At 45.7% G+C, this 12,500-nt stretch overlaps 3 protein-coding genes across 4 annotated transcripts in view; 1 reads left to right on the forward strand and 2 right to left on the reverse strand.

The window, feature by feature from the left end:
• LOC120032928 (interleukin-2 receptor subunit beta-like) overlaps nucleotides 1–12,500 on the reverse strand; it is a 69,390-nt gene that overhangs the window by 15,432 nt on the left and 41,458 nt on the right. The window lies entirely within an intron of this gene.
• LOC120032459 (complement C1q tumor necrosis factor-related protein 1-like) lies at nucleotides 851–2,980 on the forward strand. The gene is made up of 3 exons (XM_038978563.1): nucleotides 851–854; nucleotides 1,056–1,307; nucleotides 2,076–2,980. Exons 1-3 carry the CDS (start codon nucleotides 851–853, stop codon nucleotides 2,369–2,371), a joined length of 552 nt encoding a protein of 183 aa, XP_038834491.1. The 3' UTR covers nucleotides 2,372–2,980.
• LOC120032927 (transmembrane protease serine 6-like) overlaps nucleotides 10,848–12,500 on the reverse strand; it is an 18,856-nt gene continuing 17,203 nt past the window's right edge. For both annotated transcript variants that reach the window (XM_038979199.1, XM_038979198.1), the window contains exon 18: nucleotides 10,848–11,823. In XM_038979199.1, the coding sequence (XP_038835127.1) occupies nucleotides 11,656–11,823 (168 nt within the window). In that variant the 3' untranslated portion in view covers nucleotides 10,848–11,655. The remainder of the gene's footprint in view (nucleotides 11,824–12,500) is intronic.

The raw sequence follows: 12,500 nt of genomic DNA on the forward strand, positions 1-12,500 counted from the left end.
AGTGCTGAACTTTCTCCATTTATAGATAATTTGTCTTATCGTGGACTGATGAACATCAAGGCTTTTAGAGATACTTTTGTAACCCTTTCCAGCTTTAGGCAAGTCAGCAATTCTTTATCTTAGGTCTTCTGAGATCTCTTTTTTTCGAGGCATGGTTCACATCAGGTAATGCTTCATGGGAATAGCAAATAGTGTTTTTTTATATTGCAGGGCAGCTCTAACCAATGTCTCCAATCTCATCTCATTGATTGGACTCCAGGTTATCAGAGTCCTGACTCCAATTAGTTTTTGGAGAAGTCATTAGCTTAGGGGTTCACATACTTTTTCCAACCTACACTGTGAATGTTTAAATTATGTATTCAATATAGACAAGAAAAATACAATAATTTGTGTGTTATTACTTTAAGCACACTGTGTTTGTCTATTGTTGTGACTTAGAGGAAGATCAGATCACATTTTTTGACCAATTTATGTAGATTCCAGGTAATTCCAAAGGGTTCACATACCTTTTCTTGCAACTGTATATGGAGTTGATAACTAAGTCTAAATATATGGAGAAATTACTCTCTAAAAGTGGTATTGGTTATTATAAAGCACAATGTCCAGATGCTCTTCAAATTATTGTCCAACTGATAGTAAGCATGGCTTGAAGGCTTAACCTCAGATCTAGGATCAGTTTACACTATTCTAACCCTAACCATCACTATCTAGACATCAGGAAGAATACGGACCTCACATGTGTGCTAAGAGGCGACTGTATCTACAGCATGATCATTTAAACAGGACCTAGACAAGAAGGGGCCTGTTCAGATCATGTGGTGAAAGCATCAGAGACGTCCATATATGGTCAATGGGTGTGGAAAATCCACTAAGCCCTCGGATAAGGGAGCACACACACACACACACACACACACACACACACACACACACACACACACACACACACACACACACACACACACACACACACACACACACACAGCAGAAGAAAGGTATTTCCTTGCTCATCTCAGATAGATCTAGTCTGCATATGTTCTTTCTCTTTCCCTCCCCAGGTGATAAAGGTGACAGAGGAGATAAAGGCATGCCAGGGAAAAACGGTAAAGAAGGTCCCCATGGTTACCGGGGTCCCATGGGTCCTCAAGGGACTAAGGGCCAAGCGGGCGCCCCGGGAGATGCCTGTAAGTCGCAGCACTCCTCCTTCTCTGTAGGGAGACGTAAATCCCTCCACAGTATAGACTACTACCAGGCCCTGGTGTTTGACACGGTGTTCGTCAACCTCTACGAGCACTTCAACATGTTCAAAGGTAATTGAAGAACCACAAGGAGGAAACACACACACACACACTATTTTATTTTGCAATTTTTTTTTACCTCTTTTTCTTTCAAATTTCATGATATCCATTTGGTAGTTACAGTCTTGTCCAATCGCTGCAACTCCCGTACAGACTCGGGAGAGGCGAAGGTCGAGAGCCATGCGTCCTCCGAAACATGGCCCTGACAAGCAGCACTGCTTCTTGACACTCTGCTCGCTTAACCCGGAAGCCAGCCGCACCAACGTGTCGGAGGAAACACTGCACAACTGTTGACCGTGTCAGCGTGCAGGCGGTCGGCCTGCCACAGGAGTCTGTAGAGCGCGATGGGAGAAGGACATCCCCGCCGGCAAAACCCTCCCCTAACCCGGACAACTCTGGGTCAATTGTGCGGCGTCTCATGGGTCTCCCGGTCGCGGCCGGCTGCAACACAGCCAGGTATCGAACCCGGATCTGTAGTGACGCCTCTAGCACTGCGATGCAGTGGCTTAGACCACATGTTCCAAGGTAAATTCTACTGCTACGTCCGCGGTGTCTACTACTACTCCCATGTCTCTAGGGTGCAGGCTTTTGTTCCAGCCCAGCACTAATAATAATAAAACACCTGATTCCAACACTTTCTCTTCTCTCAAGGTAAATTCTACTGCTTCGTCCCAGGATCAACTTCTTCAACATCACTTATTTGCAGGTTTTTGTTCCAGCCCAGCATTAGAACACCTGACTCTAACACTAACTAATCACTTTCTCCTCCTTTCTCTGAAGGTAAATTCTACTGCTTCGTCCCAGGTATCTACTTCTTCAACGTGAACATTCACACGTGGAACTTCAAGGAGACCTACCTCCACCTGATGCACAACGACAAGGAGCAGGTGATCCTGTACGCCCAGCCCAGTGAGAGGTCCATCATGCAGAGTCAGAGTGTTATGATGGACCTGGCGCTGAACGACGAGGTCTGGGTCAGGCTCTACAAGAGGGAGAGGGAGAACGCCGTCTATAGTGATGACGTGGATGTCTATATTACCTTTAATGGATACCTGGTGGCGCCTAGTGTCCAGTGATCAGGGTGGAGGAAGAGGGGGAGGAAACTGTGTTGGATTTAGGTTGTTTTATCATGCCTAAAGTTCAGTGATGAAAAAAGAGGAAAGAAGAGAGAGGGAACTTGCGCCGGTGTTGGATTTTTGATTTTGCTTGTGCCTATATTGCCTTCAGTGCTCACCAAATTCAAATGGAATCTGGTTTGATTTTGGTTGTCCCTTTGCAGTGCCTTCAGTGCTCACCAAATGGAAACTCTGGGTTGATTTTGATTGTTCCTTTGTGGTGCTTTCAGTGCTCACCAAATGTAAACTCTGTGTTAGATTTTGTTTGTCCTTCCGTTGTGCCTAAAGCAGCCAATGATACAAATGACCTGCACACACGTTTTCCTCTGCCTTACGATGTATTCCTCTCAGGTACTTTGAATGGGGAGGGTTGTGGGCTGCATCACTATGCAGTGTTGTGTAGTCCCAGTCCCAGTGTTGTGTAGTCCTAGTCCCACCAAAAAGACATATTTTCAATGTCTTTTCAGTGTCTTTTCAACATCTTTTGATCATAGGCTGGTTTTGGGACTAGACTTGAATGGACCCTGCATTGAACTGTTGCTATGGTGACCTCGAGGAAAGCTTTAAAAGTGGAAAAGGAGAAAATGCCAGCCATATCAAATGAAAATATAGAGATTGTTGAGTAAGTAATGCAAAATTGTTGCATTACTTGCATTAATGCAAGTGTTATGTGTTTTTTATAGAGATTTACTTTCAGCTGCAGAGCAGCTTGTAACATGTAAATATTTGTATAGATTTTTGTTACCTAAAACGTTTTGTCACTAGCCTGGGTGCCAGTTGGTCTTTGTTTTAGCTGAACTGTTAAGGTACTGTTGCTGAATGCAGTTTGAACAGGTTCTGCATCCAGGCTGGGCTTACCCTAACCCTCTACCACCAGAAACTGAAAATACCTAATTCCATTGTATCAAAACAACACATACTGTATCAGAAAAATATAAACCAAACAATCATTTGTAAAACCCATTCAAACTAGAAGCCCATTCTAAACCAGACCTTCTAGAACCAGTACTCCCCATTGTCAGTTGAACAGGTGAATTCTATCTTTCACCTAGAGATTAAAGGTCAAACCCTGACCTCCTGACCCCTGCCTGTTTCCCACCGTTAGAGTATACAACCCCTCATTACTGTCAAGATTTGAATATGTCCTAATAGTGCAATACATGGGGAATAGGGTGCCAAAAGTAGTGCACTATATAGGGAATATAAGGCGTGTGTAACGATTGTCCTCTTCCTCTTCAGACGAAGAGGAGGAGTAGGGATTTGACCAAAACGCAGCGTTGTGATACGACATGAATATTTATTAAACAAGACGAAAACTAAACATACTTGAGAATTTACAAAATAATAAACGAAGTCAAACAGACCCGAACAAACAAACTTACATAACACGAAGAACGCATGAACTGGTACAGACGACACAAACGAACGAACAAACGAAACAGTCCCGTGTGGTGCACAGACACAGACACGGAAGACAATCACCCACAAACAAACAGTGTGAACAGCCTACCTTTATATGGTTCTCAATCAGAGGAAACGTCAAACACCTGTCCCTGATTGAGAACCATATAAGGCTAATTACAAGTGACCTAAACATAGAAACACAAAACATAGAATGCCCACCCCAACTCACGCCCTGACCAACTAAACACATACAAAAATAACAGAAAACAGGTCAGGAACGTGACAGCGTGTCCTAGTATGTCATAGTAGTGCACTGTGTAGGGAATATAAGGTGTGTCCTAGTATGTCATAGTAGTGCACTGTGTAGGGAATATAAGGTGTGTCCTAGTATGTCATAGTAGTGCACTGTGTAGGGAATATAAGGTGTGTCCTAGTATGTCATAGTAGTGCACTGTGTAGGGAATATAAGGCGTGTCCTAGTATGTCATAGTAGTGCACTGTGTAGGGAATATAAGGTGTGTCCTAGTATGTCATAGTAGTGCACTGTGTAGGGAATATAAGGCGTGTCCTAGTATGTCATAGTAGTGCACTGTGTAGGGAATATAAGGCGTGTCCTAGTATGTCATAGTAGTGCACTACATAGGGAATATAAGGTGTGTCCTAGTATGTCATAGTAGTGCACTGTGTAGGGAATATAAGGTGTGTCCTAGTATGTCATAGTAGTGCACTGTGGAGGGAATATGGGTGCAGTCTGGGATTATCAGTTGTGTCTGACAGCTCCAATGAAAAACCCAACTGAAAGCTGAAGAGAGGATAAACATCAACAACATGTGTGGTTTGGATGGTGACGGTTGAATTGGTTGCCAGATGGACGACCATATCTCTCCTATTACTGCTAATTCCATCCTCAGTCCACAGGGACTGGGGCTAAACTGGAGATAGAGGAGAGACCAACTAGTGTATTAGGCCATGACTAGATAGCTCTGTAGCCAATTAGAATAGGCTTTACTGGTGTAGTTCCCTAGGCAATAGCTCTGTAGCCAATTAGAAGAGGCTTTAGTGGTGCAACTCCCTAGTCAATATCTCTGTAGCCAATTAGAAGAGGCTTTAGTGGTGTAATTCCCTAGTCAATAGCTCTGTAGCCAATTTAATAGCGTCCCATAGTGATGTACATCCTATTGTACTGTAAGTACCTAGTTCCTGGATATCACTGAAAACCAAGAGCAGAAGTTGACACAGTTGGTTTGCTGTACCCAGGAGGCAGAACAGCGTAAAGCCTTGTGGATTGGGTTATTAGTATTTCCCCTGTGCCCCAAAACACAGCCATTTATAACGTTGTTCTGTTTCCTACGCATCTCTACGAATGCAGATGCACTTTCAAGGAGTCCTCTGCGAGTTGTTGGTAGACGAGCTCTCTAAAACTAGCCTGGTCCCAGATCAGATTGTGCTGTTTGGCATGACAATGACCATTGCAAGACAGTACAAACAGATCTGGAACCAGGCTACAGTAAAGTGAAAAGCAGCAGAACTCATGTTCCTTCCTGATGCATTTTATTAGTCCTATTAGACGGTTGTGTAGTTCTCTTGTATTTAGCAGCGCTTAGAGCCTTTTATAGCATCATTAAAGACATGGACCCAGTTCATAACAGTAACTACTCTATCTGAGGTAAACAGTAAAGTAGCTTTGAATCGCCCCACTATCCTATAAACGCCATGCTCTATAAAATGAGCCATAAAGTAAGTTGTAGTGTTATGTTACCTGTGAAATAGTGTTGATAAAACTCCTGCAGTTACTGCTGTTAGAGTTCAAGGTTTAGATGGGAGGGCGGCTGGGAGGAGTTGGTATGACAGGCTATGACAGGTTATGACGTATGTTATATCATGCTCATGGCATGTTTACAAGACAGGTTTCTGGAGAAGGGTTCAAGCAGAGTGTTAGCGAGAGTTTTCAATGACATCAATGACGTCCGATTTCCCCCTGCGTCAAAGTAAGTCACAGCTTTCTCTCTAACACCCTCGCTATCTCTCTCCTCTCCCTCTCCCTCTCCTCTCTCTCTCCTCTCTCCCTCTCTCCTCTCTCCCTCTCTCCTCTCTCCCTCTCTCTCCTCCCTCCCTCTCTCTCTCTCTTGCTCTCTCTCCTCTCTCCCTCTCTCTCTCTTGCTCTTCCTCTCTCTCTCTCGCTCTCTCTCTCCATCTCTGTCTCTCTCTGTCTCTCTCTCCTTCTCCCTCAGTCCCTCTCTTGCTCTCTCTCTCCATCTCTCTCTCTTTCATCCTCTGTCCGTCCCTCTCTCTCTCTCTCATCCTCCGTCCCTCTCTCTCTCTCTCTTTGTCGGGGCTGTTTTTATTTAAGTCAGTAACAGGAAGCTAATGACAACCAGACCTCTGACTGACCGCACTACCCTGAGAGAAGGGGAAAGAGGGGGAGAAGAAGGAGACAGAGAGGGAGAGGAGAATAGTAGAGAGAAAAGAAAAATAGGGGGTGAAAAGGGGTAGAAGGAGAGAGAATGAAGGAGGATGAGAGAAAGGGAAAAAAGGGTGAATGGAAGAGAGAGAGAGCGAGAGGATACTGAATTCTCATGAGAGAGAAGGAGAGAGGGAAATAGAAAGATAGTAAGGGTAAGGCAGAAAATCTCTGAGAATGTATCCCAGATGGGAGAGTGGGGTCACGACCCCTCAAGATAGGACATCTCAAAGATCGGCCCTTTCCAGTGTAAACTAACTAACTAATGTAAACATACAGTAGAGAACTGAAGAGGAGCTGCCGGGTCTCATGTAAATCAACGTTGTTTTTCCTGTGGGAACATTCTCTGGTCTAAAGTAAACCAGATATATGTAAATCCTTTCAGACACTGTGTATTAGTAGGAGCGGCATGATAACACCGACTAACAGTAACAGCAGCACATCTTATTGTGTGGGAGGGGAACCTGGGGCTGTCTAAAGCTTCTCCCCCCTGAGGTTGAGGGGAGTGAAGCTTTCTTGGCTCTCCTTCTCTCTTTGTGTGTTTGGCATGCCCGCACGTGTGTGTGTGTGTGTGTGTGTGTGTGTGTGTGTGTGTGTGTGTGTGTGTGTGTGTGTGTGTGTGTGTGTGTGTGTGTGTGTGTGTGTGTGTGTGTGTGTGTGTGTGTGTGTGTGTGTGTGTGTGTGTGTGTGTGTGTGTGTGTGTGTGTGTGTGAGGCTTTCTTGGCAGGCTTGTTGGATGTAGGGATTTTACCTACCGCGCTTAAGAGGCTGTTGCCAACACAAACACACACAGAGAGGGCCTGAAAGGAGAGAGAGAACGAGAGAGAGAACGAGAGACAGAGAGAGAGAGAGAGAGAGAGAGAGAGAGAGAGAGAGAGAGAGAGAGAGAGAGAGAGAGAGAGAGAGATAATAATAATAGAGGTTGAGTAATGATATGCATGTATCAGGGACTTAATCACACAGGGTCAAAGGCAGGGGGGAACACAGCACTGGTTTCTACCTCCAACCTAGCTGTAGTGTTTGTCTATTCCCCTCACTGTGTTACACAGTATAAACCAGTTACAGTTTGTTAAAGGGAAAAGGCTGCCTACTCAGTGTATCAGAAGGATAGTTTGTAAAGCACAGCTGGCTGTTTTAATGAAAGCACCAGTTGTCAGTGTTCCAGGAGTGATACAGTTGCAGACATACACAGACCTTTAACAAGTTTCTCCACTATACTCTCTCTCTCTCTCTCTCTCTCTCTCTCTGTCTCTCTCTCTCTCTCTCTCTCTGTCTCTCTCTCTCTCTCTCTCGCTCTCTCTCTCTGTCTCTCTCTCTCTTACTCTCACTCTCACTCTCTCTCTCTCTCTCACTCTCTCACTCTCACTCTCACAATTCAATTCAAGGGGCTTTATTGGCATGGGAAACATGTTTGCATTGCCAAAGCAAGTAAAATCCATAAACAAAAGTGAAATTAACAATAAAAAGTGAACAGTAAATATTACACTCACAAAATCCAAAATAATCTCTCTCTTTTTCTCAATCCTCTCCCCCTCTCTCTCGCTTTCTCTCTCCCTCCGTCTCTCTTCTCTCTCTCTCTTCTCTCCCTCTTCTCTCTCGCTCTCTTTCTCTTTTCTCTTTCTCTCTCTCTTCTCTCTTTCTTTCTCTCCTCTCTCTCTCTCCCTCTTCTCTCTCTGTCTCTCTCCCTCTCTTCTCTCTCTCTCTCTCCCTCTCTCTCTCTCTCTTCTCTCTCTCTCTCTCTCCCTCTCTCTTTCTCTCTCCCTCTTCTCTCTCTTCTCCCTCTTCTCTCCCTCTCGCTGTTCCCTTGTAGAAGCTTTAATAGATAGAGTTACAGAGTGATTTTTAGGGTGGCAGGTAGAGGTTAGAACGTTAGGACGGTAACCAAAAGGTTGCTAGTTTGAATCTGTTGATCTGCCGTTGAGAGGCACTCAACCCCAATCATGTCGGATCCCTGTCTGTAACCCCACTGTCTGAGAGGGTCTCAACCCCAATCATGTCGGATCCCTGTCTGTAACCCCACTGTCTGAGAGGGTCTCAACCCCAATCGTGTCGGATCCCTGTCTGTAACCCCACTGTCTGAGAGGGTCTCAACCCCAATCATGTCGGATCCCTGTCTGTAACCCCACTGTCTGAGAGGGTCTCAACCCCATCATGTCAGATCCCTGTCTGTAACCCCACTGTCTGAGAGGGTCTCAACCCCATCATGTCAGATCCCTGTCTGTAACCCCACTGTCTGAGAGGGTCTCAACCCCAATCATGTCGGATCCCTGTCTGTAACCCCACTGTCTGAGAGGGTCTCAACCCCAATCATGTCGGATCCCTGTCTGTAACCCCACTGTCTGAGAGGGTCTCAACCCCAATCGTGTCGGATCCCTGTCTGTAACCCCACTGTCTGAGAGGGTCTCAACCCCAATCGTGTCGGATCCCTGTCTGTAACCCCACTGTCTGAGAGGGTCTCAACCCCAATCGTGTCGGATCCCTGTCTGTAACCCCACTGTCTGAGAGGGTCTCAACCCCAATCATGTCGGATCCCTGTCTGTAACCCCACTGTCTGAGAGGGTCTCAACCCCATCATGTCGGATCCCTGTCTGTAACCCCACTGTCTGAGAGGGTCTCAACCCCAATCATGTCGGATCCCTGTCTGTAACCCCACTGTCTGAGAGGGTCTCAACCCCAATCATGTCGGATCCCTGTCTGTAACCCCACTGTCTGAGAGGGTCTCAACCCCATCATGTCAGATCCCTGTCTGTAACCCCACTGTCTGAGAGGGTCTCAACCCCAATCATGTCGGATCCCTGTCTGTAACCCCACTGTCTGAGAGGGTCTCAACCCCAATCATGTCGGATCCCTGTCTGTAACCCCACTGTCTGAGAGGGTCTCAACCCCAATCATGTCGGATCCCTGTCTGTAACCCCACTGTCTGAGAGAGTCTCAACCCCAATCGTGTCGGATCCCTGTCTGTAACCCCACTGTCTGAGAGGGTCTCAACCCCAATCGTGTCGGATCCCTGTCTGTAACCCCACTGTCTGAGAGGGTCTCAACCCCAATCATGGCGGATCCCTGTCTGTAACCCCACTGTCTGAGAGGGTCTCAGGAGGAGTGGGATAAGTAAGAAACACATTCCCACTGGCCACCACACTTGTACATGTGTGAAACAGGACCAATATAAGCACCCCCTATTTGACATAATATTACATAGACTATTCTACCTAATGACTGGATAATGACTTGAATTGGTGATGTCAGCAGGGGGCTAGTTCAAGAGGAGACGTTGTTGCATTGTCCTTCCTAATGATGATTAAGGATAGGATTGGGTGAGGGAAAACTGATCCTAGATCTGTACCTAAGGGCGACTTCTATCTGGACTAAAACAGGGTCATTAACAAGAGGGAGTCGAGGAGCTTCTTAATGAATTATGGGTAATTAGAATATAGGCACAATTAGGAATATAACTATTTCGATTTTTGATTGATTGATTGATCAGACTAACGCTAGTAAACTTTTATAATCTCAAGGAATGATGTCAGTGAATTGGTGCTTAAAAAAAATAATCGATGGGTGCTAAATTGTGTTTATATGTACATGTGCTATTTGTTTTATACATGAATACTATTGATGTTTATATTCTATAAGTTTTTGTGTATTAAAGACGTTTTTTGAAAGAGTGAAGTTTGTTTTTATACTATGAGACAGAATGGCACACACACACACACACACACACACACACACACACACACACACACACACACACACACACACACACACACACACACACACACACACACACACACACACACACACACACACACACACACACACACACACACACACACACACACACACACACACACACACACACACACACACAAACAGACACAGACTGGCTCCAGCTAATAGCTGTAATTACAGACTAGGCCACCACAACTATCTCTGACCCCACCCAACGCTTTACTGAGGGGCACACACACACACACACACACACACACACACACACACACACACACACACACACACACACACACACACACACACACACACACACACACACACACACACACACACACACACACACACACACACACACACACACACACACACACAGCCAGACAGCAGTGCCATACTGCAATACAGTGGCAATAGCAGCCTGAGGTGTTCTCTCTCTCTCTCTAATAAGACTCATCGTTATTAATTAATGAGTCCTGCAGCTCTTGTTTACCTCTTGTTATGGGGGTGTTTGTATATGTGTGTGTGTGTGTGTGTGTGTCTGTGTGTGTGTGTGTGTGTCTGTGTGTGTGTCTGTGTGTGTCTGTGTGTGTATCAGTGGAGGCTGCTGAGGGGAGGACGGTTCATAATAATGGTTGGAATGGAGTGAATGGAATAGTATCAAACACGTGGTTTCCATGTGGCTCATACCATTCCATTGACTCCTTTATTATGAGCCGTCCTCACCTCAACAGCCTCCACTGGTGTATGTGTGTTTTCTGTCTGTAATAGACTAGACTCTCTCTGGGTAGCAGACCCAACAGTACTCAGAAACATATCCCGTTCTAATTTAACACTCCAATGATACCCTTTCAGTTCTGCTGGTTTATTGATGAAACCTCACGATGACTCCCACCCTCATGGTTGTCGTTCCAAATGGTGCCCTATTCCCAATATAGTGCACTACTTTAAACCAGAGCCCAGAGGGAATAGGGTGCCAGTTAGGATTCCCTCATGTTCTGAAAGGTTTACAAGCTCTAATTTTCAATGAGGAACATCCTGTAATTGAAAAGGAAACGGCGCAACTCACGCTCACCATTTTAAAGATGGACGTTTCGGCCTTCAATGGCTTTCATCAGAAACCTTAGATCATGTAATGAAATACACTGAAAGCAATCAGCATTTCAAGTGTAGTGCACTGACTGAAATGATCTGTGCATAACCCATATTCCAATCCACAGCAGTATATAAACAGACAAACATTCGATGAAGGAATCAAGGCCGATTGCAGGTGCATTCAAATCTGACCCTACGAGGTCCAGAGTACTGCTGGTTTTCTGTTATACCTGATAATTGATTGCACTTTAAGGTCCAGATTTGAATTGCGTTGGTATGGTAGTACTTAATTATGTTGTAATTCTAACAGCTTCCACTAGGTGGCAGTGTTGGATGTAGAGCCCAATACTGCAGAGTGTGTATTTGCCCAGAGGAGCCAGAAAGTCTGCTTGTTAGGATGATGAACTTTGGTGCCAGACTGCCAGAAGGTCAATGACACTGTTAAAACCCTGATGGACTAAATGTACTAAGGACTGACACAGAGAATAGATCACAACAATTACTACATGATAACAATGTTTTGGGATGATGATGATGATGATGATGGTGAGAATGATGAAGGTCAGCCAGGTCCAGAGATGTGTTCTTTGATCCAGCCGGTGAGTTTGGTGACGCGGGTGTAGACGCCGTAGTAGTCGGCCCGGCCACACCCCTTTCCCCAGCTGACCACGCCCGCTAGGAACCAACGACCCGAGTTCTCCTGGCAGACCAACGGACCGCCCGAGTCACCCTGGGAAAGGAAGGGAGGGAGAGAGAGACAGGGGAAGGAAGGGGGAGGGAGGCAGCATAGACAAAGTAAAAGAGAGACAGAGCGAGAGAGAAAGAGAGACGGGGAAAGAAGGGGGAGGGACGCAGCATAGACAAAGTAAAAGAGAGACAGAGAGAGAGAGAAAGAGAGACGGGGGAAAGAAGGGGGAGGGACGCAGCATAGACAAAGTAAAAGAGAGACAGAGAGAGAGAGAAAGAGAGACGGGGGAAAGAAGGGGGAGGGACGCAGCATAGACAAAGTAAGAGAGAGACAGAGAGAGAGAAAGAGAGACGGGGGAAAGAAGGGGGAGGGACGCAGCATAGACAAAGTAAAAGAGAGACAGAGAGAGAGAGAAAGAGAGACGGGGGAAAGAAGGGGGAGGGACGCAGCATAGACAAAGTAAGAGAGAGACAGAGAGAGAGAAAGAGAGACGGGGGAAAGAAGGGGGAGGGACGCAGCATAGACAAAGTAAAAGAGACAGAGAGAGAGAGAAAGAGAGACGGGGGAAAGAAGGGGGAGGGACGCAGCATAGACAAAGTAAAAGAGAGACAGAGAGAGAGAAAGAGAGACGGGGGAAAGAAGGGGGAGGGACGCAGCATAGACAAAGTAAAAGAGAGACAGAGAGAGAGAGAAAGAGAGACGGGGGAAAGAAGGGGGAG

The sequence above is a fragment of the Salvelinus namaycush genome, chromosome 39 (genome assembly GCF_016432855.1).
Source record: "Salvelinus namaycush isolate Seneca chromosome 39, SaNama_1.0, whole genome shotgun sequence".
Classification (NCBI taxonomy): Eukaryota; Metazoa; Chordata; class Actinopteri; order Salmoniformes; family Salmonidae; genus Salvelinus; species Salvelinus namaycush.